Below are 27,841 nucleotides of genomic sequence, written 5' to 3'. Positions count from 1 at the left end.
AGCATAAATTTTAAAACCATTATTATTAGCGTCATTTAATTTTAGCATGGACAATTTAAAAACAAATTTGCCAGAATCACCATCTCCATTGCCTCTAAAAAAAGAAATGAGCCCTAAACCGAATCAGGTAGTTATCTTCTAAATATATAAATAATTATAAATATTAAATTGAATCAACTAATTATCATATAAATATATAAAGCACTCCTTTTTTAAGACACAGTCTTAAAATTTCAGATTAATTCAACATTATTAGCTTAAATTTAATTTAACATTTTCTGATGATTTATTTTTGCTCTTAATTTTATCATCGTCAATTTCAAATAATTGATTTAATTGATATTTTATTACTTGACAATTTCTAATCTATTGAAAATGGACAAATTAATATACTAAAATTGGTTCTAAAGTTTTATTTAAACATATAAATATATGTTAACCATAATTTAAAGTCTTTTAAAATATATTATTGCAAGTAGTTTATCTTAAACATATGCCTAAATAAATAATTCTTAGAATAAAATATTAATTAAATTATTATGATGTGTATTAAAAATAATGTTAGTGGTTTGTTACAACATACAAATTGTTGCAAAATCATCGTGCAAATTTATTACTGATACTTAATCGTTATCGAGTGAGAAAACCTTGCGGGAAATAATGATCATGTAACATCACCCTAATTAACATATTTATCATTTGTCTAATGGTTGATTCAATTAATACGTTCTGACATATTTCGAAAATAACTTCAAACATAACCGTAACCGAGTCAAGGTTAACATTGTATTATATTATTCTTTTCGTTATTAATTAGTTCCAGGTATCCACGGTAATTTTATATGGGGTTCCTATAGTATCTTTAGTTATAGAAAACCAAGAGCGACTATGCCTAGCCCAAATATCCAATACTCTATTGAAACAATTTAGTTACAATGAAATACACAATCGAAGAGTCGCTTTGGGTATGATAGATGAAAACACCCATTGATTTTGGACAATAAACATCATATTTATAGGTATTACCTGTGTTCAATGTACTCCCGTTCAATTGGAAATCCTTAGGAGAGCTGGCGCGATGCCTGTATCATCTAGGAGATGCGGAATGATAACCAGACGAGAAGCTGAACGCCTTTGTAAGAGTTTTATCGGTGATAATGCGCCACCAAGACTACCAGATGATTTTGCCTTCGCTGTTCATCACGAATGTGCTTGGGGTTGTCGAGGATCCTTCCTACCATCACGATACAACTCATCCAGAGCCAAATGTATCAAATGCACGGTTTGCGGCTTGTTTTTCTCCCCGAATAAGTTCATCTTCCATTCTCACCGTCTTAGTGCCAACGATAAATATGTCCAACCCGACGCGGCCAATTTTAACTCATGGAGAAGACATATGAAGCTCAGCGGTACTCCACCCGAAGAAATCATTCATGCTTGGGAAGATGTTAAGGCTATGTTTAACGGAGGCACTAGAAAAAGACTTTTAAGTTCATCCACAGTACCATCTAGTCCAAAACAGAACAGAATTCAGCCTCAAGGACAGCCGATAGTACCGTCACCACGTCTGGCGAATTGTCAGGATATATCCCTTCCAATATCACGGGTGGCCATGGATTTAATCTATCAAAAACCGCTCTCTTTCTCATCTTATTCGTCCCTATCGTGGCTCAAAGGAAATCCGATGATATTTCCTCAAGACAATCCATTCTTCCCTATAGATAAGTCGTACCAATCAGCGTTTAAGCCAGTGCAGCCGGTCGTGGAAAAGGCATGGTCCCAAAAATCGGAAGACAGTGACAATGAAGTTGATATTGAAACAACTGACGATAATGTTGAAGCATCAGCGAACTGGGAACTAAAAGAGGAAAAGGTAAGTTTTTGCATAAATTTTTTTGTGATTTTCATTAGAATTAAAGTGCATCCAAAATGGTATAATTTGAATTATGTAGCAAATAAGAACGAAATCATACTTTTGAGTGTTGAAGTGTTGCTGGACGAGTGATTTCCATATCAGTTAACAATACAGAACGTCTTGTATTAAGTACCCAAAATGAATTTACCTTGAATTATTATATGTTCATCTCACAATAGTCTCAAAATATTTAAATAAATTCGAGATAACTCAAAAGAAACAAAATATTATTATCTTCATCATATCAATATTTAGACCAAATATTATTTGTGTGAACATATAAAAAAACTCAATGAAACCATCACTAAAATTTATCATCGCTTACAGTAAAGCTTTTGAGTTGATTATTGGATAACAAAGTTGAGATACATAACTTATTAAAGGACTTTAGACGTTTGCATCTGCTTTGATCAATGAAGTATTAATATAAATAACTGTTAAATAACCTAACCTAATTAAATTACATAGTTTACTAGAGACATTTCTCTCCATAAAATAGTAGTATTACCTTTAGTATTATTGAGTTAATCAATCAATTCAATGCAAAAAGAAGAGTTTATCGTTTATCTGGAAAAGAAAGATGGATCTACTACGATGATTCCAACCTCAAAAGGTGATGGATTAGTCCAAATGAGCCATACCAAGATGATATATTAATAGCCATAAATAATGGAATATGGAGGATTCAACAGGGTATAATATATTAGGAGTTACTAAAATCTAATTACACTGTCACTACAGATGTCTACCGACGCCAATCTAACAAATTGAGTAACGTGTTGTTGCCAAAAGACCAAAAATAACGAACAACAGACCCAAAGTCTGATACATATAAAGGATACACTGTTACAGTTTGAATGGAAAGTTCTTCCACAATCAGCATACTCACCAGATATAGAACCTTCTGATCAACACTTGTTCAGATCGATACAGCATGAAAAATATTTTGGTTAATATAAATTGTATTAATTTTTCTCAATAAATCCATTTTCAAAGTTAAATAATGATCAGAATACATGCAAGCAGCTAGTAACTTCTACCTAAATGGTTGTATATATCACTTGTTGTTGCCACTATTTTTATAAAAATTCCCACAATCTTTGAACCTGGAGATGGAGTTTTATAAATATCTCATTGTTCTATGAAGGAATAAAAAAATTATTAGAAAAGTGGAAACAAAGTAGTACCTAGGGATGGATAATGCTTCAAAAACTTATCCTTCAAATTTAATTCACAATCCTATATTAAATATTAAACAATTAATAAAACTGCATCATTTGTTTCATTGCATCATCAATTATAATATGTGTTTTACCACTGAATGATAAAAAATATAAGTACCTTAACGATTAAATGCATGGTAGTGAGTCAGACAAGGACAGAAATACAAAAATCTAATCCTGCTTTACAAAAGGACGTTACTAATACGTGACGAGAACTTTTTTCCCCAGAGAGGGGTACAAATTGAAGCAGTTACAGTAGTCCCCCCTGTTGTTGAAAATAATAGCCTAAAGATGAGTGAATTTCATTGCTTATAACAGACCTTCATTAATAGAAGGGTATTAGCTACAGATTACAGGTATAGCCACAATTAAAACGTATTTTTTTACAATGGGTAAACTTACACGATAAAAATCTACATAAGCTTAACATATTATAACATAGCAAGTTATTTAAATGTTCTTTATATATAATTAAAATATCTAAATTAATTCATACGATATTGTTCCAATGTTTTATCGACAAGACATACAATACGTAACGGATAATTAATTTCCACTAAGTAAATTACGTAACGTTAAATATTAAAAGATGATCGACATAGTCAGAGAGATCCAGGCAAAAAAAACTGTAAAAAACAATGACAAGAGTGTAAATATCCGTAGTGGATGTGTAAATATTGTACAGGGTGTGTATTCTGCCACCCTTTTCACCTGTATTAATGTGCTAGTCTTTTTAATCAATTGTAATTCAATACGTAAGTGTTTGTGTTTAATGGAAGAAGAGCAAACCTTTCTAAATGATTAAAAGCAAATATCTTGCATAAGGTATGACGTTTTCGTTAAAATTAAAGTTAAATTAATTATGTAGCCTACTATTAAGTAGTGTAGAATCGGTGGAAAAACGGTTTTGTGTTTCTCTGCTGATCGTATTAATTTTAATATTGGAACGATCTAAATTTTAGATTAATATTGAATATTTTAAAACAGTATTTCACGTTGTTCAAGTTGAAATATAACGGTTTATATAAAATAATTTTATTTAACATACATGAAAGTTTAAAAGCTGTTTACCCTTGTTTATTGTTAACTTAAAAAATAGTTTCAAATCCATTGCTCAAGGATATCGATGAATATGTAAAGATTTTCATTGTTAAGAAAAAAGTGTTTTCGAAAAAAACGTTTAAAATTTGAAATTAAATATCATCTAGTTCATGTGTTTGAGTTATTGGAATCGTAGAAAATATTGAATGTTGATTAGATCTCACGTATCTATCTCAAATCTGTTTGGAGATTTGATGATGTTACAGTATTTAGCAAAATTGAGTCAATGCCAACATCGATGAAAGAACGATTTTTTTGCGAACGAATGAAGCGCTATTCAGAGAGGTTACGATCCATGTGTCGGAACAAGCAGTAATCAAAAGGAGCAAGCTCTGGAGAATATGGCGGCTGGAGTTGCACTTCTCATTTTAATGTTTTCAAGTATGTTTTTACCGGTTTTGCAACATGTGGTCAATGTTGACAACACTGTTGTGTTTTACTTGTATTCCGACCGTTTTTGAAAAGTGCTTGGTTGGAAACGGATCAGTTGTCGATAGCGATCTCTATGATTTCATTGAATAATATTTTCAAATTTTTTTGACTGTTCAGAACGCGCTTTGTCTTAAGTTTTTGATTGAAATAAAAAGCAACTCTTCCCGCAAATGCGATTTACTCAAATTACAAATATACAGATATACAGATTTTCAACGCAGTGAAAATATTTTTGTTCACACTTCGACAAAATAACACATACTGGAAAGTGAAGCCTATTAGTGAGGCTTCAACATGGTTATAAATCTACCCCATGCGAATTTAATAAACAGTAAAACCATCTGTTTTAAATCCTTTAAAATTAATTGTACGCGTGATATAACAGTTTTATCAGTTCAGTTAATAATGTTAGTTCACTATTAACCATTTTAATGCTAATTCTAAATATTGTACATGGTTCTTACAGACGAATTACAATTTCAACTGTCATTATTATTTTGCCTTTATGAGTATATATGGAGCGTAAGGCAGTTTTATTCAAGGGAATTCGTCTCGAGATAGTTGAAAAACCTGTGGAAATATGTAACCTAATCAACTTTCTAGACCTTTAAAATTGTATTATTAATGTTTGATGTTGAATTTATGAAGGCGCCAAGTCACAAGCGTTTGTGTAACAAATTTGTTGAAAAAAACTATATATGCTCTCTCTAAAATTCAAAGGCATTAAGTTTGATGTAGCGTATAAAATCTATACCCCTCGGTAGAGAGAATAGTGAGGCGTTGTGTGCATTAGAATGGGAAGAAAGAGAACATCGGTAATATTTTCAGACGGGAGTAAATACCAAAACAAAGTGGAAAGAACGCGGGTATTTTATTTGGTGTCATTATTTTGAGAGGAAACGAGGCAAGACAAACGTTTAAGTTGCTTCAAAATGACCCTGTTATCTTGTAAGTACGTGTCCTGTTTTGCGATATAAAAAAGGCAATCATGTACAAAATCAGCGCCCGGTATCGACTGTTTGGATGTTTCCATTGGGAGACATTCATCCGCAGTTCAGTTTCAGTTTTCTCCCTTATGGATAAAAACTCATTTAACTTGGAATGTGTATTTATTTTATTATTGTTACTGCTAATGGTACGTATTAGACGTATCTTTTCAATTTTAACTTTTTATTGTCTTTCTATTTTCCACCCAAAATGAGTCATCTCGCAGATTCTAACTAACTTGTAACATTCTAATTAATTTTTTTTAATGTATCCGTTACTAAAATAAAAATCGATGGGCTATTGACTGAAGGATTTTCAGTTATTAATTTTAATCTTAAACAATTTATTAGGAACTTTTTAATTCCAATCTTTATTGTGAAGGATTATGTAAGGCATTTATTGAGAATTTATAAAATATATATTAATTAATATATTTTCTAAATTTGTTTTTATATTTTCGGTACAAAATTGGCTTGATAACAGTCCCATAATCGAACCTAATAATTCTATTACGGGCTTCAGTAGCAGATTTCTTCGAATAAAACAAGTGTAATAAATGACAAGAGTCTAGTTCGGGAGAATCCTGGCAAGCGCATTAAGATTTGAATTTGCAACGTTGCCAGTTGTTCAAAAATATACATACATTTACATCATATAAATAGATTATTTTGAATTCACTGAAGAAGTGATTCATTTGAAGAACCTTTTATAAATATCTTTCATATTAAAGAAATTTTGAAAACATAAAAAAAGTAAAACAATGTGTATTTATCAATACATAAACATTATAATAATAACCCAAAGTTATAGTTCTTGTAAATTATTCGTATACTTGAAGTGTATAATATACATTCTCGAATTCACAAATTAACCTAAATTCTCACTCAAGTTCAAATTTAACTGATCAGTGATTAACATAGAATCTTCTTCCTTTGAAGTAGGGTAGGTATCCAGAATCTAAGATTGTGGCTTATATAATAACACACATCCTGTCATTTTGACTTCATTTACCCATGCTTCAACACTTGTAGCATCACTTTTACGTTTTATACCTGTGAAATTCAATTGGTTGGTTCGCTGAATATTATTTAAATCTTTAGGAGTTAATAAATTTAGTCTACTACTAATTGCCACTACTTAAATTAACTCGAGTTAATTATATAGTCAATACAGCATCCATTAGAATTTTAGCAGCAAATTTGGATAACACTCATCCCTCACCCTTTGACACATTCTTACGAATTACTAATCGATAACACTCAAATTTCACCACTCAAAAAGTGGTAATATTTTTACTCAAAATAGGAAGGAATTTCCAACCAAAATCTCCAAGAGAGCCAAACTTCAATGTTTCTTGTTCAATTTTAATTGACTATATGATCAACAAACGGTGATTTTTTTACTTAATTTTAAAAGTCCATAAAAAATATCATTACTCTTTGAGATATTTAAAAAAAAATTTAGAGTAATATTTCACTATTTTTAATTTTTCTTAAAAATATCGATACATTACTATAATACATTTATACTTCTAATATATTAAAAATAATACTCACAATCCCTCAAAATTAATTCACATTCCTAATATTTATTGTAATTTTAAAATTGTTTTAATAATACCTTAAATATTCTTATTTAACCGTTATTATAACAAAAGAAAATTTGATTTCCGCCAAAAAATATTGCAATACAAATCGCTATTATTTAAGAGAAGTTGAACCTTTTAAATTGGGCATGAGGAAGAAAAAAGAAAAAATGTTCTACGGCAATTTTCATCTAGATAGCGGAATTAGGCAAATTAACATGTCTGGCTTAGTGACTGTTGTTCGTATACTTAGTTAAGACGAAAATGCATTCCCGATTATGTAAATTTTAATTTAGAATCATGTAGTAAAAGCCGAGAACTGATTTCAGCTAACGGTCCAGAGGCTAACATTTCCCAGGGGCTGTTTAGTGAAGTAATTTAAGAGAAGTGCCGATTCTATTGTTCTAAAATGTCACATTTAATTATCCGTCTCCAAAAACATTCAGAAAACAGTGAGTTTTTTTTATGTTTGTCAAATAAAGTTAGGTTATTTTCTGTTTCTGTTCGTATAATATTATATTTGAATTAAAATAAATAAAGAAAATCCAAAGATAATAGATAAAATATTGCTTTTTGAAGGGAAGAAATACAATTGAAGCAAAAACTTGGCTTGATGCAGAGTCTTTGGACACTGCTTCAGGAAAATCAACCATCAGGAATTGGTATGCTAAGTTTAGAGGTGGTGAAATGAGCATCGAAGACGGTCAGCGCAGTGGACGCCCAAAAAAAGCTTGTTACTGACGAAAACATTTAAAAAAATCCACAAAATAATTTTGAATGACCGTAAATTGAAAATGAATGAAATAGCAGATACTCTAAAGATATCAACTGAACGTGTACATCATATCATTCACGAATATTTGGGTATGAGAAAGCTTTGTGTAAAGTGGGTGCTGTGCGAGGTCACTTTTGACCAAAAACAACAACGAGTTGATGATTCGGAGCAGTGTCTGAAGATGATCAAGCGTAATAAACCCGAGTTTTTGCGCCGATATGTGACAATGGATGAAACATGGCTTCATAACTTCACTCCGAAGTCCAATCGACAATCATCGGATTGGACTGCACACGATGAACCCGCTTCAAAGCGTGGGAACAGTGGGCTGGCTGTATTTGGGATGTGCATGGAATAATTTTCATTGATTACCTTGAAAAAGGAAGGACCATCAAGAGCGACTATTACATAGCGTTATTGGACCGTTTGAAGGACGAAATCACCGAAAAACGGTCTGAACTGGGCTTCGAATTGTTTCCTCATACACCGTATTCCCCAGATCTGGCTCCCAGCGACTATTTCCTGTTCTCAGATCTCAAAAGAATGCTCGCTGGGAAGAAATATTCGTCGAATGACGAGGTGATCGCTGAAACTAAGGCCTATTTTCAAGCAAAGAACAAATCGTACTACAAAAATGGTATCGAAAAGTTGGATGGGTCGCTATAATCAGTATATCACTCTTGAAGGGATTTATGTTGAATAAAAAAAAACAATTTTGGCAAAAAAAATTGTTTTACGATGGTAGGCCGGGGACTTTTCAATTGACCTGTTATATAACATTATAAAAAATGTAACAAGGAATTATAGATGCCAAATAAAGGTTTTAATTACAAGTAATTCAAATACTGTCCAACCATGGTCACCGACAAACGTTCCAAATGCTATTTATTTCGTTGATAGATAAATTAATTGCGAACAAAATTAAAATATATGTTTAACTTAAAATAGATTAACGAAAATAGTTTGAATAGTGACAGATGACTCGTGGAATTAAACGATTATAACACGGAAAAAAAAACAGACAGAGAAAACGTAATTACAAATTTAACTAATTCGATAATGGAAGAAGGGAGAGGGTTCATCGGGATATTTTTACCATTTTCCCTAGAGACGATTCAGGACTTAAACGTCCGCTAGCTGTATGCAGTAGGTAAATTCAATACTAGTATTGTGTATTCGTTTTGGAAATTTTAAATATTCATCCGGCTATAGAAACAGTAATTAATCTATTGTCAAGTTAACTCTCATTGTTGGATTGTATTCGCCTTTAATTTACTTGTAAGAATTCCATTACGCTTTTATATTTACATAACCTCTGCCTGGCAAACGGATGGCCCATAAAAAATGTACAACTCCAGTTAAGTTAATTGTCAAACAGATTATTACCGTAATTAATTATTTACGTTTATTTAAATTGGGTTTTCATTATAACATATTTGATGTTATAACAATTCTATCAATGAAATAATAACAAATGTTTACTCTTACATGATAAGTACCGACCTATAAAATAATCTTAAGGTATTTACAACAGATTGTCTTACAGCTTATTAAATCACATAGGGTAGATTAAACAGGTCAATTGAAAAGTCCCCGGCCAACCATAATAAAACACATTTTTTGGCAAAATTAGTTTTTTATTCAAGATAATTCCCTTCAAGGGCGATACACTGATTATAGCGACCCTTTAACTTTTCGATACCATTTTTGTAGTACGATTTGTCCTTTGCTTCAAAATAGGCCTCAGTTTCGGCGATCACCTCTTCATTCGACGAAAATTTCTTCCCAGCGAGCATTCTTTTGAGATTTGAGAACAGGAAATAGTCGGTGGGGGCCAGATCTGGAGAATACGATGGATGAGGAAACAATTCGAAGCCCAATTCATGAATTTTTGCCATCGTTTTCACTGAATTGTGATATGGTGCATTTTGTTGGTGAATCAGCACTTTCTTTTTCTTCAAATGCGGCCGTTTTTTTGGTGATTTCGTCCTTCAAACGGTCCAATAACGCTATGTAATAGTCCCTGTTGATGGTCTTTCCTATTTCAAGGTAGTCAAAAGTTCATCGTGTGCAGTCCGCTCGGATGACTGTCGATTGTAGTTCGGAGTGAAATGATGGAGCCATGTTTCATCTATTGTCATATATGGACGCAAAAACTTGGGTTCATTATGCGTGATCATCTTCAAACTCTGCTCCGAGCAACAACCCGTCGTTGTTTTTGGTCAAAAGTGACCTCGCACGGCACCCAATTTACATAGAGCTTTCTCATACCCAAATATTCGTGAATGATATGATGTACACGTTCAATTGATATCTTTAGAGTGTCTGCTATTTCATTCAATTTCAATTTACGATCATTCAAAATAATTTTGTGGATTTTTTTAAAATGTTTTCGTCGGCAACAACCTCTTTTGGGCGTCCACTGCGTTCACCGTCTTCGGTGCTCATTTCACCATGTCTATACCAATCCTTGATGGTTGATTTTCCTGGGACAGTGTCCGGAAATTCAGCATCAAGCCAAGTTTTTGCTTCAACTGTATTTTTCCCTTCAAAAAGCAATCTTTTGTCAACCCGCGAAATTCCTTTTATCCATGTTTTTCACAATTACAAAAGTTGCTTCACTCAAAATTCTATAATTCACAAACTAATGATCCGACAGCTGTCAAATTTATACACGCATCTTTTGAGGGTTAGGGCTAACTAAAAAACATATGCATTTACTTCTATTAACGCCATCTGTGTGTCAGGCCGGGGGCTTTTAAACTGATCCGTTATAACTAACTCTAACAACTAACTCTTCGACATATTTAGCTCTGTGGGACTTCTTAGTATTCCTTAAACTTCAAGATCTATTCGAAGAACATAATTTTGATTTGATTGAAGTTATTAAACGCTATTCAAGGGATAGAATTCGATAATTAATTCAAAAACTGAAGAAAAATTTATACCAACCAGATATTAGATATAACCAGATATTATTATATCTTAAGATTAGACATGTGTCAACACCATAACCTTGAAATATTAACGATTTTTTAGCCGCTTTTCCAGAATTTAATAAAATCTCTAAATCATCATCGAAATGCTTCCTAATCTGTGAAAATCTATATCGAAATGCTTCTATAATACACTCCGGTGTAGGTATGACAAAAATTATCGATATATATTCAATCATTTGTCTATATATTTCTGTTCTTTGATGTTTTTAAAAAATATATCGATATTTTTCCTGGCTGTTGCAGAAATATCTCGATATATTATAAAGAAATATCGACGTTTTTTAAAAATATCGATGCCATTATATCGATATATTTTAAAATATCGATATATCGATTTTTTTAAAAACTTCATCGTTTCCGTCATTACGCCTTTGCTCCTTCTGACTAAACGTTTTTTGGACATTTTTTCCCTTAATGTAATGAAAACAACATGAATTTTCAAAATTATGGCATTACAGTTTTAATTGCATGTAACCGCGTCCAATAAATACGTTGGGAACTGTAAAAAAAGAAAGTTGTTCTTCGAGTTTTCTTTAATTTTGACTCACCCCTTGTTTTAAACTACTTTTGCATACAGAACGACTTAATTACGGTTCGAATTCCTTTTATTCGAATAAGTTATCTTCGGTAATTTATCGAGATTTTGCATATTGAATGCCCAATTTCAACTGACAGATCGATTCCGAGAGACAAACCCCCCTACCCCCGCAAGACCGTTATTAAGGAAATTTAGTTTTTATTTTCTCTTTCATATTAGTCACGAACAGAACAAAACATATTGTGAAATGGTATATATTTTTTATTGTTGGAAAACTCATCCCTTGGGGATGGTAATATTGTGAGGGTGTGAGTGAAATCGCACCGGTTTTAAATGTCAACTTTTGCTCTTTAGACGTCCCACGAAAATTAAACTAGACGTCATTCAAGCTGAAAATTAAACGAAGCTAAACTTCCAACAAATATTAATCAATGTAAATGCATTAATAAATTATTTACGTTATAACGATATTTTTTTGAAACGGTTTTCTGTATCAAGTTTGCGTGTGTCTAACTGCACAAACAACCGAATGCTTATAATTTTAAACGGAAACTACATAACAACTTTGATTGTCCGTGAAGCCAGTGATTTTAATCATGCTGCATATTATTAAAATTTAATTATTTCATGCTATTTACGCATTTATTATTTACAAACAAATTAATGGTGTTTTATATGGTAAATAATTCCCATAACCTTAAATATTTAAATAATATTATTTCAGATATCTGAATCGGCGTCAAATTCACAAGCGTCTTTTGCTAACGCATCCGAAAATCTGCCAACCCTGTCGCACAAAATTTGGAATCTCTCAAGGTTACCACCTTTCGACAGTACCGAAAGGAACAACATTCTATATCGGCCTGATTTCCAACGAAGATTTTTAATTGGTTCACCCGGTAAGTTTATCTTCTTTTATTATCAATTATACTTGATCCACTTTCTATTATGCCCAATTTGCGATTTAATTGTGGCCGATGGGAAAAAAACTTGATGGCATCCCAAACAAGATATAAATAATGTCAAATGGTTGAACCATATGGCTGATACAAAACTGTATAGTAACCGTAATGATAACTGTTTAAGATATAAATAAGTAACCAATGATATTAGGTATAATATCAGAATATGTGATTTATTTTTAACTTTATAATGGGTTTTTTGATATAAAATCTTAAACTTTTACGGATAATGGCCATGTTGGTTAACCTGCGAAGAAGATTATAATATTTAATTATAGATTTCGATAGATAATTTACTTTAAAATGGCATCTATTGAGAGAAATAGGAACAATATACATTGATCAATATATTTTTCGTCATTTACTAAATATGTCCATATTCCATGTCGAAAGAACGATATTGGTTTGGTAGAGACACAACCAGCAATCGATTTTCGAACTTCTTCAGCTCGTAAGTCAGCCAAGCTGCATCGATGAACAAGTGGTGGTAATCAGAAAGAAATCCATGCCTTCACAACAGTTGTGAAGTGAGACAACTTAACAGCAACCATAACAATGTTTTGCAGCAATACGCTTTCCAATTTGTTAAATTGACATTGGTACACATCTGCAGTAACAATTTCATTCGATTTTAGCAACTCATATTTAACTATACCTTGCTGATCCCGTCACCCCACTTTTGGTGTCAATGTAGATGGCTATCCTGGACTAACCCATGATTTTTTAGGATTGAGATTGCGATAGTAGATCAACTTTTCATCGCCAGTTACAATAAGCTACAGAAAACCTTTTCTGTTCGTGTGGTAGTTATATTCATTCCTTGTGGGCCCCTCCCATCGTATGTGAAAGTCTGGAAACAGTTGGTTCATCAAAAACTAAGCTATCTAAATGTTCCTTAAAAAGTTGACCTGGATTTTCGTCGAATTCGTGGCATCAAAATCCCCACTGTTAAATCGTTAAAATCAAAAACGACCATTGGGATATGACGAAGCAGCATCACCATAAGTTTCTAAAAATATTTGATGGGTATTTGCAGCAGATTTCATCATTTCCCAATGAAACAGTTACAATAATGAATACCAAAAATGCAGTTTTGACCGTTCCAAGTCAAAAATCGTTCCTAATTCAATAATAATAAATGGAAATTGGATTTAATGGATTTTTGGTTAACTTAGGTTGCTTACCATATATTCAACTAGGGATGCCGAAAAAATATCGATATTTTGAACCGATATTTTTTTATATATATTTTAAAGTCTCTTTTTTATCAACGAGCGTTTAATTGGATTGGATCTACCGCTTAACGCGGACTGCGAACCCGATACTCGGCATTAAGCCTGCCGACTGGCCAATGACCAACTTAGAAACCATCTCAGAAGACATCCGATCTTACCCAGTCTGGCTGCTGGGATGGTTATTCCTTATCGGATTTTCAACTGCTGCTTATAAAGACAAATGTCAGTCACAAACATAAAATACATTCATGCCGCAGTAAGATTTCAACCCTTGACTATCGCAACAATAGGAGGACCGTCCTGTCGCCTTAACCACAGCGCCACCAACCGGCCGATATTTTATTGACCGATATATCGATATTATTTTTAATTTAATTAATTTCAACCTTGAAAATCGACATTTCATTTTAAAATTTCACTGTATTTTGGTACTTATTTTTAAAAATTTAAAGATTTATTAAAAATATCGCTACTTTTTGAAATATTTAGAGATTATCGATATTTTTTTGGACCGACATATCAATATTTTTAAATTTTGGTAAAAGCTTGATATCTCTTTTGTAACATATCGGCGCTGTTGCAAAAATCAATATTCACCAACACATATCGCTGATCAAAATACATGCAAGCACCTCAAAAATGACCGGTATTACCGGCAACTGTCACCAACGAAGATATATAATTTTTTTGTGACGTAAATTAGAAACTATGAATTTCGAAAACGTTTGTTTTAACAAGACAATAATACAAGGATCCACCGATTTATGAATCATTCTAAACAAAGTAAATCCAACGATTTATTAAATGCAACAGTGAGTCATCAAATAAAAACAAAATATAGCGTCTGAGCCTAAAGAAAAAGTATAATCAATACGATATTCTTTACAATCGAGTCAGAACCATACCAGACAATTGTTATTACTGTAAAAAGGTTTAATTTCGTTCGTCGATTGTTGTTGATACTTACACAAGCAGTAATTACTTGGGATGTTCCCCTACGCTCTTAATCCGATTTATATACGTCTTCTGGTAAATAAACTGGCATTGGTGTAACTTAAATTCACGCACGTCTGTAATGGCGTTCATGAAAGAGTTTTCGTTTTCAGATGATCCAGATTCGCCGGTAAGGGGTCCAGTGAATATGTCAATGGGATTAAAATCCGGTATCGACTGTAGTACATGTTCCAACGCGAGCTCATTGTATAGCAGCACCGACACCAGGAATAAAGTTACATAAAGCTATAGTGAAGATTTCCTTTCCTTTTGTTTTGTATAAAATTAGTGCAATATTGTAATGTAAAAAAGTAGTATTGTTCTTGTTTAGATCAACTGTTCATAGATACCTCATCATGCATATCTTCCATAAAGTTCTTTTAGTGATACGAATATGTATAAAACAAATTTAGTATAATAAATATTAGTAGAAGAATGAGAAAATGTTTTATTGTTTTCTAATAGGACGTCATTCATTTGTTATGATTTTTGCCAGTTTTTAGCTACCTTTCCTCCCCCTGTCAAAGAAAAAAAATAGACCCCCCAGCCCCCTGATTCATATTTATTACCTAAGAATGCAAAAGAAATAAAATACACATTTGGTTTGTTTAAATTTTTATTTTCTACTATCAAGACCCCGCCTCTACCGTCCTATGTAATAAATAAATGGCCCCTGAAAATAATAGACGATTATTTAATCAATATAATAAGATTATAACGTTTATCTTAGATATCAACACACAAATTCACAAAACATTAAATAATTATTAATCAATGAAATATTTCATCAATGAAACTTTCTATTTAAATTTACGAACATTAAGAACTGCGAAAAATAGAGTTGAAGGTCAACGGATTGGTTGATTTTTTGGTCAACAAATATCTATATATATATATATAGAACTAACGTATATATCAAACATCTAGATAAAGCTCGTGGAAAACTTTTAATTAATAAAAACAGTTTTAGAATTGAGGAATTTTCTTAAGGAAAAACACTTGTAGGTGGTACTGCAACATTTTTTTATGGTTTTACACTTCATTGTTTAATTTAATTTCAAGCTCGTTATTTGTAACAAAGGTTTTCGGTTACTTAAATTAATTTCTTTATTGGTTAATAGCGAAGTTTTTCATTAAATAACAAACATTTATTATAAAATTGTTGTTATAATACTATATAAGCGATTCGCTATTATTTATATGCATTTTTGTTTCTATTAAGAAATTTTTAAAACAGAATAAGGTGTTTTAACAGTAAACATAACCTCATTTTTATATACGGCTTTCCATAACTTGTTAGACCAGGTTGGATGTTTCAACTATATGTGGAAAAAAAACATTGAAAACAACATTAAACAACGGTACCAACATTCTCCATTTATTTACACAATTAAAACTAAACCACATAAACCCAACTACTTAAAAATTATTTAAAAAATATAATAGACACGGTCAAAAAACAAAGTGATTGTAATTTAAAATTGTTAAATAAAAACTATAGATGACACACTGATGATGTTTGAAGACTTTCACAACCTTAAAAGTGGGACACCAAACGTATTATATTATTTAAATATATTTCTAGTTGTTCTAGAGTCCCAAAAATAATGAAAAAATAATGGCACTAAAATAACTAATATAACCGTGTTTATTTAAATCCGAATAATTAATATTAATGACTGTTGGTTTGTTACCTCCTAATCTAAAAAAGCCATACAAAAAGTATAAAATGATAATAAATATGATTTAACACAAAATAAATATTGATTATTTATCCACAAATAGTTATATGACTAGATATTATCTCATAACTGAAACAAAATAACTTGTTTTTCAATCCATAAACTATTTTCAGTCTTGAGCTGGCTTGGTGGTTGATGATGATGGTGATGATTCCTTCTTATAAGCGGAGAAGAACGTCAATGCTTTCATTAGTTGATAACTTTTCGATATGGGTATGTTGGAATCGTATAGTTTCTTTGAATTCTTGCAATCGACGTAAAACCACCAATTGCATTTCAGTATTGCTTGGTCGAACAAGGTGGATTCGGGGCATAAAAAGCTCTTCATGATAAGACCCTCGTCAGTTAGAGCACACACGTGAAATACCTAAAAATAAATGTTAAATCAGGATATTTTTATAAAACAGGGGAAGTAGGTGTAAAACAGCCCGAATTTTTATATAGTCTGTTCAAAGTTATTTTGTACATATTGCTATATAACCTTTCATCACTATTGCTTTTAAGAATCTTGCATACGTCTGACAATCGGAGAACTTTGACATGCTCATTTGTTCACGTGTTCGAACTAATCAGACAGCTTTGTGTCTCTTTAACTATATTAAAAAATTTTATTATTATTTAATTAATATATTGTTACTAATCGTATCCGTCTAACGTATAAAACTAGGAAGACCCATCGGCCCTAACTCAGTCTCTAATGTTTATACATGTCACTGCTGAATTTTTTAATATATGCACCTCACTACACAACACTACACAAGATCAGATGGTTTGATTCTTTTGAGTCTGTGTCCTGCTCTGATGGTATCCAAAAGTTGCAATATTTCAATATTAGTATGAGAATGGAGTCTTTCCTCATGCCCCCTTGCAATTCTGTTGATTTCTTGACTGGCTGTCGGTATCTGAAGGTCTTGATGTAGACAATCAGTCCTATAGTATTTGGGTGCACCCACAATACCTCTCAAGACTTTGTTCTGAAAAATTTGTATTTTATTAATGTTACTCTTTGCAGAATATCCCCATATTTGAACTCCGTATGTCCATATAGGTTTCAGTATTTGCTTATATAATAGCAATTTATTATGTACTGATAATTGTGATTTTCTTCCAATTATCCAGTACATTTTCCTATATTTCGATTCCAGTTCTTTTCTTTTCTTCTTTATATTTTCCTTCCAGCGAAGTTTTGCATCGAGATTCATTCCGAGATATTTAGAGTTGTTGCTATATGGAATGATAGTGTTATTTAATGTTATTGGTGCTTGTACGGTCTGTTTATAGGTGAACTGCACATGTACAGATTTACTTTCGTTAATTCTTATTTTCCAAGCTTGTGTCCAATTATTTATATTGTCACGTGGCTGTTGTAATTTTCGTGAGGCTTCTTCACTAATGTCTCCGACAGCTATAATCGCAGTATCATCAGCAAATGTAGCCATCGTGATATTTTCGATTTGTGGTATATCACAAGTGTAAAGTAGATAAAGCATTGGTGCCAGTACACTTCCTTGTGGTACACCTGCTTTAGCTTCTTTTATTGTAGAGTAAGCTTCTTCTTGCTTGACTCTAAACATTCTGGTTGTAATGTATGATTTTAATAGTTGGGTGTGTTGTTTTGGTAGCATTTTCTGTAGTTTATGAACAAGGCCTTCATGCCAAACCTTATCGAAGGCTTGTGCTACATCTAAGAATATAGCTGAGCACACTTTTTGACTTTCGTAGGCTTTTTCAATAACATCTGTTATTCTGTGGACCTGGTCAATTGTTGAGTGTTTGTTAATAAACCCAAACTGGTGTGTTGGAATTAGGTTTTTTCTCTCTATGATCGGTTTTATTCTTTTCAACAGGAGTTTTTCAAAAACCTTAGATATTACTGGCAGCAGTGATATAGGTCTATAGGATTTTATTTCGTTTGGTGACCTCCCAGGTTTTAGGATTTCCGCCATCTTCCAAATGTCTGGGACATGTTTTAATCTAAATGCTGTATTGATCAAGTTGGTGAGTTTTATAATTCCCTTTCTTGGTAGTTTTTGCAGTAATTCTCCTGTTATTAAATCGTAGCCTGGTGATTTCCTGGGGTTAATGTTAGTTTTAATAACTTTGATTAACTTTTTCGGCATGACTAATTCAATCATCGAATTTTCAGCTTCTATGTCCGGTAAATTATGTTCAATATTAGCTTCGTTTAGTTTGAAAGTATTTTCTAGATATTCAGAAAATGCTTCTGCTTTTTGGTGATTGTCACGTGCCCAATTCCCACATAGGTCTCTTATAGGTGGACTGTGTAGACATGAGCGCTTTAGATATTTTGTGGCTTTCCAGAGTGAGTAATCATTTTCTTTATCATCTGTTAAATTTCTGAAATAGACATTTATGGTTTTGTTTTTTATTTCCAGTATTTCTCTTTTCAGCTATATCAAAATGAGAAGAAAATATTGTCTGATTCTAAAACGAATTTTCAAATTGCGGCAGGCAATACATTAAACATCTTGATGACGTAGGTACAAAAAAACTTTAAATAAGCTATATATACATTAAATTAAATCATAGTCCAACAACAACAAATAGTTTTATATGATTATCATCGCAAACAGTATTAAACAACTATAATTAACTTTCATGGCATGCCTAAACCGTTATATGTAAGTGTTTTATTCAAGTTCATCTCTATATTCAACCTGGTTACCATAACAGTTCTAAGAATGTAGTAATAATACTAACTTCAAAATACCACGATAGAAATACAAAGTATAATACCGAAACCTTGAAGATTATTAATGAAACATTAAAATATATATGTCAATAATGTCAAAACTGTTACGTATTAACAATTATCCACAAATATTTTTGATAAATGGTGGTACCTTCGTCCTAATTAAAAATATATTGGATTGTCTTGATAACTCTTTAAATTTTGAAATAATTTGATTTTGATTTTTTATAAGACAGAATAATCTGTACAGTCTTAAATTCACCAGACGTTTAGTTTTATTGATCTTATCATAAACTTGGCCTAAAAATTATATACCAAGCTACCAAGATTTAACCAATAATTGCTAAACGCTTATTAATATTCAAAGAGATACAAATATTTATGTACGTTGGTGTGCTATGAAGTAACAGAAACATATAGATTGTCTCCAATAAAATAATATTCGAATGGGTAAAAATAATATGATATAATTTATACGTTATTGTTTTTGAAATCATATCCGAGAACTTGGTAATGAAAGAAAACGTGCGCTTGCTTGAACAGTGAACGTAAAATGTCTTTGTCATTGTCTGTGGTGATTATATTGTATATAGGACGGATCTAGTTTATAAAAAGAAAACTGTAGCAACATAAATACAGTGCAGTAATAATAATTTCAAATAAAATAATAATATAATTGCATAGTGCTCGAACATTAAAATGTAATTAAATTTAAATTTATCTTATTTGATTTACTAGGAATGTGAATTAATTTTGAGGTATTTGAAATACATACAGTATAACACAGTTCTATGACTTATAAAGCACGTGTATCATTTTGTCAGTATACGTCATTTTGCTTAAGTATTAACAACATATTTTTTCAGTCTATTTGGTATAAAAATATTACCTATCCCCTCTAAAATATGATCTATCTCCCTTCTGACTATCATGATGGCACATGATTGGATATACTGTATCATTGAATAGCAGAATTTATAAAATCATACCTCACAATTAAATCACTTTCACTATCGTTATTATTAATTAAACTAACATCTTTGATGTTATAGTATTACTATATATAATAATATAATAATGATATATAATACCTAATAAAAAATATTCATTGTAACAATAATATTAAAGATTTTTAAAAACGATTAGTCATTTCTTTCTCTAATACATTTAAATTGAATGGCATAACTTTCATTGTTTGTATGCCTTTCATTTTACTTAACATAAATTGAAATTAACGTAAAATTCTTATTTGGCATCATTTTATATTATGGTTGAGAAAGAAAGGACAATTTTGTAACATCTTCTTTAAAAACTGTTAACAGTTTGAAGGTTCTTCTTTTGTAATTTCCTTGTAGTAAATGTTAAAATTTTAAAATAACATGATAATAAAATGTTGCCGTATATTTGGACAGTAATCTATAAAATGGTTTAGTGATGAACCATAACAATATATTGCTTTCTAACCTAGTGACTTAAAAGGTTAGCTGCATTTTAATATCGATGCACAAATACAATGCAAGAAAGTTTTAATATGTTAATTATATTGAATTATTCATGTACTATATATTTGAAACTATTCTTTGAAATAGAGTTTGTTAGTACTTACCATGCATCCTAAATCTTCATCCGCATAAAGACCAGGAAAATGTTTTTGATCACCACAATAAAATGACGTATCCGGAAGATCCACTCTGGCTGCGAAGTTGTCATCGAAGTTCTTGTCATACCCTACTGGATAATATTCTTTCGGAGCGTTCATCACTTTACCAACACTGGTAGTTCTTTTCGAAGTTACCGGCCTTCTGGTGGTACTTGTAGTGGTTGTCAATTTCTTACGTTTGATCAAAGACTGTTGATGCTGGAGCAAGGCTAATTCTAATGCTTCGTCAGTGACGTTATTAGTGGCAAGTAAGTTTTGTAAAGAGTTAGAGGAGTGTTGAGGAACTGGCTTATCATCACCAGTGGAAAGAACTCTATCCGCAAACCCACTAGGTTTATCACTAGATAGTTTCTTTTTAGGTACAGCGATCACAGCCATTACCGAAGGATCTATAGAGATTTTAGAATTACCTACGGGAAATCTAGAAATAAAAGAATGTTTAGCGTTGAAAGGTGTAAAAGCAATACCCATTAAAGAAGGTTGGTTAGTTTTAGAGATAGCTGGACGATCGGCAGCTGGTGGGATCGGTTTGAAGGGTGGTACCTCTTCAGATGGTACTACAGCACCCGCAGCTAAAGGAGCTATGACATCAATCGGTAAATTTGATACCGCCCTACTCATCTGAAAAAAGAACAAACATCACATGTTTTGTTGATCATAACTATTCTTTTATATATATATATTTTAGAGTTCCTTTATTACTAGCTAGAATTTACTTAGACTAGGTCTTGCTTAACGTGTGTTCCGAACCACGGTACTGAGCATTAAATCATTTGTTTTATGCACAAATACAATTAGAAAACAATCGCAAACAAAAAATATCCAACTAGGCCCCAGCAGGATTTGAACCCGCGACTATCGCAACAGTAGAAGGACCGTCGTATCGTCATGACAACTGCGCCAGCGTTCGTGTTAATTGATGGAATGATTTAAAATAATTAATAGTTTAGGTATGATGTCACTAAAGAAAAGAACTAATTGTTGCTAATGATTGTTTAGCAACAAACAATTTGCTTATCTTGAAGAGCGACCTGTTTGAAGTGTCGTAAGACTTTATTTTTTCAGTTGATGCAGTAAAAATTCTATAATTATTAACGGCTTATAATGACCCTTTTACTAAACAGTTGGACACTCTTAAGAAATAGTTTTAAAATATGACGAATTTTATTTCAGTTAGGTAACGTTTAACATGTATGATTTTAACGTAAAAACTTGCATATTTCTCGTGATCTTTCCATCTGAATTTGTTTATACGTCAGAGCGTAAAATTTGCAAGAAATCTCAATGATTAAATACATATTTGGAAACAGGCGTTGTTATTGAGACGCCTGTATATTATGTAAGATAATAAATTCACAAGAAACTATTTTTTTTTGGTAAAATATGTTACATTTTATTTATAAGACATGCCATTTCACAAGACTTGGGGTCATGAATAAATTCGTTCGCCTTTTTCATATATAAAAACTGGTTATTGTTTAAGCTTTAGCTATTAACAAAAACGTTAGAAAATACTGTCCTGTAAATTACAATGTTGTACATTTTCTGTAACCCTATACCCAAGTGTGTTCATATCCATAACCTTGAAAGTTATCATGATACGTTTAAATGTTAAATGGGTGGTTTACGATATGTTTTTAACTCAATTGTGCAATAACATATGATTATTTTTGTTCTAAATCAAGCACTGATCTTTAACAATGAAATTATTGGTGATAATTATACATATCAGCACAAAAATTAGTGAAAATCGAAATTTCCAGCGGCTAGTTACTTCAAGACCACTTATTTAGGCACTTTCTTTATAATTGCATACGTTAAATTTGAATTAGTGTCAATAACCGCTTTCAAAAATGTGTAGCGTCCTTGAAGAAGAGTTTTACCGCATCAAATTTCATAGCGAAAATATTTGCGACAATAATGGGTCCATCAAAACAATATCCCTTTTGTCTTACTAAATAACAACATCGATTTTTTTATAATAAAATGCCTTCAAACACGATATTACGCAAATTGAAACGACGAAAGCGTGATATGCAATGTTGTTCAAATAAAATACCACAGAAAAAAAAGCGGAAAAAATGTTTATGGCATTGCAAAACTATTGAAAAAAAATTATTCGTTTTATTATTTTTTTACCTTGTCACCCGACAATTTAGCCTTCTTTTCTTCTTGCTGTTTTTGCGTAGCCTGAATCAGCTGAGCCTGCATCTTGGATACCTCGGCGGATCTTCTTCGATTTATTTCCGTATTCGATATGGATTCTTTAAAACCCAATTCATCACCTAAACTAAATCCTGCAAAAGAACAATGACACGTGATGAATTTTCTTAAAAAATCTTCTAGGCATGAGCCCTCTTAATGATATTAAAAAACCTTCCACCAATAATGTAATATTATTATGTCTTTGAATGTATTTTAATTACTGGTAAAAATGCTAAATATCAACACAAACAACTGTTAAACAACTGTTAAATTCGATGATTTTTCCATTTAGTATTAATGAGTATAGAAAATTACATTTTCCACATCCATCATAACTTTTGTTGATTGATTTGAAATGCCATATCCCAAATGTACGTTTTGCTTTCGACGAAATTTTGGAATAATGGACATGGAAGTTTTTGTCCAGCGTATTCACCAGACATAACAACTTCTGATTACCACTTGCCACAAGAAGTACGAAAATGGATCAATGCCACACCGCCATCGATCTTTCGATTCGTTACAAGAAAGATAAGAAAAAGTTGTAGGAGGTGATGGAAAATATTTTGTATAATATATATCAAACTAATTTTTCTCAATAAAGTTAAAAATGATCAGCATACATGCAAGTACCTAATAAATTAATAAATAGTCGGTAAATATAATGAAACGTAAACTATTAACTATTTAGTAAAAGTAGAAACTGAAATAGTTATATAACAAGTTGAAATATATTAGGTATAGATTATATGGTGCATCCCTCATATTATATAGTATATGTCGCTACGTGATAAATAAAGTGTATTTTGAGAATATTTATCAACGTCATTATCTCATACGACATCTAATAAGACAATCACTTCGGCTTGAAGGTTGATTATTTAGAAAATGACCTAAAAATGTTTATTAAGACGATTTGCGAACGTATTTATATAGTTGATGCACTTTATAAATTTTAGTGAAAGCTTCAAATGATATTACCATCATTTAACTTGATTTAATAACAAATCAGTGCGTTTGAAAGTATATTGAAAATTTTAGACTGTGATACTAAGTCTGTGAAGTAATTTTCAATACTATTTTTGTGTAAATTTATAGCTTTATTATATATAATAACAAGTCAATTGAAAAATCGCCGGCCTACCATAGTAAAACAAATTTTTTTGGCAAAATTAGTTCTTTTTTTATTCAACATATTTCTCTTCAAGGGTGATACACTGATTATAGCGTTTCTCCAACTTTTCGATACCATTTTTGTAGTACGATTTGTCCTTTACTTCAAAATAGGTCTCAGTTTCATCCTCAGCCGATCACCTCTTCATTCTTCCCAGTGAGCATTCTTTTGAAATCTGAGAACAGAAAATAGTCGCTGGGGCAATTGGAAGCCCAATTCATGGATTTTTGACACGGTGCTTTGTCTTGGTGAAGCAACATTTTCTTTTTCTTTTAATATGGTCGTTTTTCGGCGGTTTCGTCCTTCAAACAGTCCAATAACGCTATGTAATAGTCGCTGTTGATGGTCCTTCCTTTTCCAAGTTAGTCAATGAAAATTATTCCATGCGCATCCCAAAATACAGACGCCATAACCTTGCCAGCCGACTGTTCCGTTTTCCCACGCTTTGGAGCGAGTTCATCGTGTGCAATCCACTCGGATGTCGATTGGACTCCGGAGTAAAATGGTGGAGCCATGTTTCATCCATTGTCACATATCGACGCAAAAACTCGGGTTTATTACGCTTGATCATCTTCAAACACTGCTCCGAATCGTCGTTGTTTTTGGCCAAAAGTGAGCTCACGCGGCACTTTACACAGAGCTTTCTCATACCCAAATATTCGTGAATGATATGATGTACACGTTCAGTTGATATATTTAGAATGTCTGCCATTTCATTCAATTTCAGTTTACGGCATTCAAAATCATTTTGTAGATTTTTTAAATGTTTTCGTCGGTAACAACCTCTTTTGAGAATCCACTGCGTTCACCGTCTTCGTTGCTCATTTCACCACGTCTAAACTTAGCATACCAATCCTTGATGGTTGATTTTCCTGCGGCAGTATCCGGAAACTCGGCATCAAGCCAAATTTTTGCTTCAACTGTCTTTTTTCCCTTCAAAAAGCAATATTTTTACGACACGCGAAATTCTTTTTTATCAATTTTTTTTTCATAATAACAAAAGTTGCTTCACTCAAATTTTCGTAAGTTTTCAAGAACCCTTGGTTACTTTCAGCAACATTTTTGATTCAATTAAACATTATTGGTTGGTAACTCTATGTTTTCAAAGGAATATATTATTATAGCTTTATAATGGACGTAGTTATAGTATTCAATATCAGCTAGCCTTAAGTTCTGACATATATTGTAAATCTCTTAAAATTAATTCACAGTCTTTGTATGATAATAAACAATGTAGAGGATATATGTTAATTTTTCTATGAAATAATTATTATAATTAAAGAACAGCTTCATATTAAAAGCAAAGAATGCATCCTTTTTATGTGACCTTGCTTTTTCTTTATTATAACATGAACAACTGTACTTTTTACATTAAAGTGGAAAACAGCGCAATACTTTTTATACATGTAAAAATATATATTCTGCTCAGTCTCTAGTCAGACACCTAGACAGAAATGATCTTATTGTTTTTAGTTAGTCTACTAATGAAATAATGTTAAGTTGTTAAATATGACAGAAATAAAATGTCTTAATTCAAAAACATTTCATATTACAGGTGCACTAAAAGTACCTTCTGTTACCAAGCTTATACAACGAACAATCAGTTAACATCTACAATACAAATTGTTAATCGGACCAAAAATAAATGAGTTAAAATACTGTTACAAATCTATCAATCAAACTGAAAGAAACAATCGCGTTTATTTGATCTTGCTGTAACAGAAACTACTTCCCAAAACAATATATTTGGTGTTTCGCAATTATTTTAACATGCTAGTGAAGGTTAAGGTTAGTAATATAATAAACCATCCTGAAAATCCTTCATCATTGTCAATGAGAATGCATCGGGCCGACTATTAACGATAAATATAATGCGTTGAACCGAAATGACAGTGATGATGATTAAAATGATGGCGTAGAAAAGTCAAGGGAACAGATTTACCAAGGCCAATATGAGCTTTAACCCCACCAAGATTTCTAACTCGGAATAAGCCAGATTTCTTAAAAGCACAGTTGATGATAAATCCAAAATCAGATTCTAAAACGCAGGTGGATTGACCGTGGTGGAATATACCGCCTGTAAAAACATTAATACGTTTTAATTTTTACGTTTTATATGCTCATACAGATTTTTATTTATTTTTTAAATACCATTAATAGAATTTATGACATATGTTCCTTAAAATACATAACCTTTTGTAAAATAACTTAAAAAATACACGACTGATATATTTATTAGCGATTACCAATAATAAGAACACCACCAAATTTCATATTAAATATTTAATTTTTGAAATTCATTCAAATATTTTCGCAATATTTAAAAAAAAGTTGAATCAAAATCGATTTAATTATGTCTTTAAATTTCATCTTATATTAATGTAATTAATTTAGTTAATTCTTGAGGAAACTGTTTTATAACGTAGATATTAATAGTATTAATAACTGATCATGACTAATGTTTTATCAAACATTTCTTACAATAATGATAATCAATTTTAAAATAATCGATATAGCTTTACAATAACAAAAGCTCATTATAGTACCATAAACTTTCTTTTTAAACAGGATATATGTATAGGATAGGATTACAATAGAAAAACTAATGCTGGGTAGTCATATAATTGTAGAGCTATAAATAAAAAAGTAGTGATTCATGAGAAGTGAAATTTTTATCCAAAATAAGGAAAAAGGATTTACCAAATTACGTCGAATAAATCTGTATGAGCGACCAGAGAAAAGAAGATATTTGGTTTATTTGTAACACATACCCACTGACCTAGATCATTCAGTTATTGAATTGTAAATTTTTAGAGAAGACAGAAGGTGTATTTTACAACTTTTTTATATATACGATTATATATACACAATAATAATGCATATTATATCATATTTTACATATTAGTAGAGGATTTGTTTTCAAAAAGCATTTTAAACGCATGCTACTAAATATGTACTAAATTATTTTATCGGTATTTAAATATTTACATTAATCTATTGGTTTATTTAACGCAAATTTATGAAAATAAACAAAACTGTAACATTCTCTTTGGAATATGAGTAATTATGCAATGAATTCAATGGCAACATGTAAAACTATTTATATCAAATTAATGTTAAGGTCTATATCAATAAATGAGACAGATTTTATTTGAAATTGTAATTATAAAATCGACAAAATCATTCGCAGAGTTATTAAAATATTTTATTTTTAATCCTAACTAATTATCAATTACTGTATAATATTAATTAATAAATATTTACAATGTTGTATAATATTTATAAAAAAACTTACCGAATATAGTGATAAATAATAACAAACTGACGCACTTCATTGTTTATTTTAATTAGTAAAACTGAAGAGACGATAAATGAGCACTGTCGCACTAGCGAGATTTTAAAAACCATCCATTCAATCCAACATGCAATATCACTTTTGCGTTGACCACCAACAGAAACTGCTCAGACTGAAGAAAGGTGACCCAATACCAACTCCTTGCTTACTGAGTAACGGTATCAATGATAAAGTAAAACACCTCGCTTGTCCAAGTAGTCTCCCGCATTCCCCAACGTTGTAACTGTTCATCATCCAATATTTGGCA

At 31.5% G+C, this 27,841-nt stretch overlaps 2 protein-coding genes across 4 annotated transcripts; one reads left to right on the top strand and one right to left on the bottom strand.

Annotated features, from left to right (window-relative positions):
- Positions 1 to 46: 46 nt before the first annotated feature.
- fuss (SKI family transcriptional corepressor fussel) lies at positions 47 to 15,130 on the top strand. The gene is made up of 5 exons (XM_076406050.1): positions 47 to 127; positions 824 to 965; positions 1,020 to 1,873; positions 12,280 to 12,454; positions 14,859 to 15,130. Exons 1-5 carry the CDS (start codon positions 47 to 49, stop codon positions 14,987 to 14,989), a joined length of 1,383 nt encoding a protein of 460 aa, XP_076262165.1. The 3' UTR covers positions 14,990 to 15,130.
- Positions 15,131 to 16,104: 974 nt separating this feature from the next.
- On the bottom strand, positions 16,105 to 27,821 carry mtg (mind the gap). Of its 3 annotated transcripts, XM_076406439.1 has the most exons (6): positions 27,535 to 27,821; positions 26,182 to 26,316; positions 23,000 to 23,157; positions 21,328 to 21,481; positions 20,807 to 21,270; positions 16,105 to 16,854 (listed from the first exon to the last, which is right to left on the bottom strand). In XM_076406439.1, exons 1-6 carry the CDS (start codon positions 27,572 to 27,574, stop codon positions 16,597 to 16,599), a joined length of 1,209 nt encoding a protein of 402 aa, XP_076262554.1. In that variant the 5' UTR covers positions 27,575 to 27,821; the 3' UTR covers positions 16,105 to 16,596. The 3 variants fall into 3 exon arrangements, with proteins under 3 accessions (XP_076262554.1, XP_076262553.1, XP_076262555.1); XM_076406438.1 differs by having other exon boundaries at positions 20,807 to 21,481; positions 27,535 to 27,711; XM_076406440.1 differs by lacking the exon at positions 26,182 to 26,316 and having other exon boundaries at positions 20,807 to 21,481; positions 27,535 to 27,711.
- Between the last annotated feature and the right edge of the window lie 20 nt (positions 27,822 to 27,841).

The sequence above is a fragment of the Rhynchophorus ferrugineus genome, unplaced genomic scaffold, assembly GCF_030347505.1.
Source record: "Rhynchophorus ferrugineus isolate W39M unplaced genomic scaffold, kcgeb_rfMv2 rfM5, whole genome shotgun sequence".
Taxonomy (NCBI): Eukaryota; Metazoa; Arthropoda; class Insecta; order Coleoptera; family Curculionidae; genus Rhynchophorus; species Rhynchophorus ferrugineus.
The sequence above is the reverse complement of the archived record's forward strand: the minus strand, read 5'-3'. Positions and strand labels throughout refer to the sequence as shown.

Coding starts and splice junctions, on each gene's coding strand:
- mtg (XM_076406438.1), bottom strand. CDS start 27,574: ATGAAGTGCGTCAGTTTGTTATTATTTATCACTATATTCG. Junction 26,317..27,534: donor ATTATTTATCACTATATTCG/GTAAGTTTTTTT, acceptor ATGTTTTTACAG/GCGGTATATTCCACCACGGT. Junction 21,482..22,999: donor CTAAATTGTCGGGTGACAAG/GTAAAAAAATAA, acceptor TTCTTTTTTCAG/ATGAGTAGGGCGGTATCAAA.
- fuss (XM_076406050.1), top strand. CDS start 47: ATGGACAATTTAAAAACAAATTTGCCAGAATCACCATCTCCATTGCCT. Junction 1,874..12,279: donor GGGAACTAAAAGAGGAAAAG/GTAAGTTTTTGC, acceptor ATATTATTTCAG/ATATCTGAATCGGCGTCAAA. Junction 12,455..14,858: donor ATTTTTAATTGGTTCACCCG/GTAAGTTTATCT, acceptor TTTCGTTTTCAG/ATGATCCAGATTCGCCGGTA.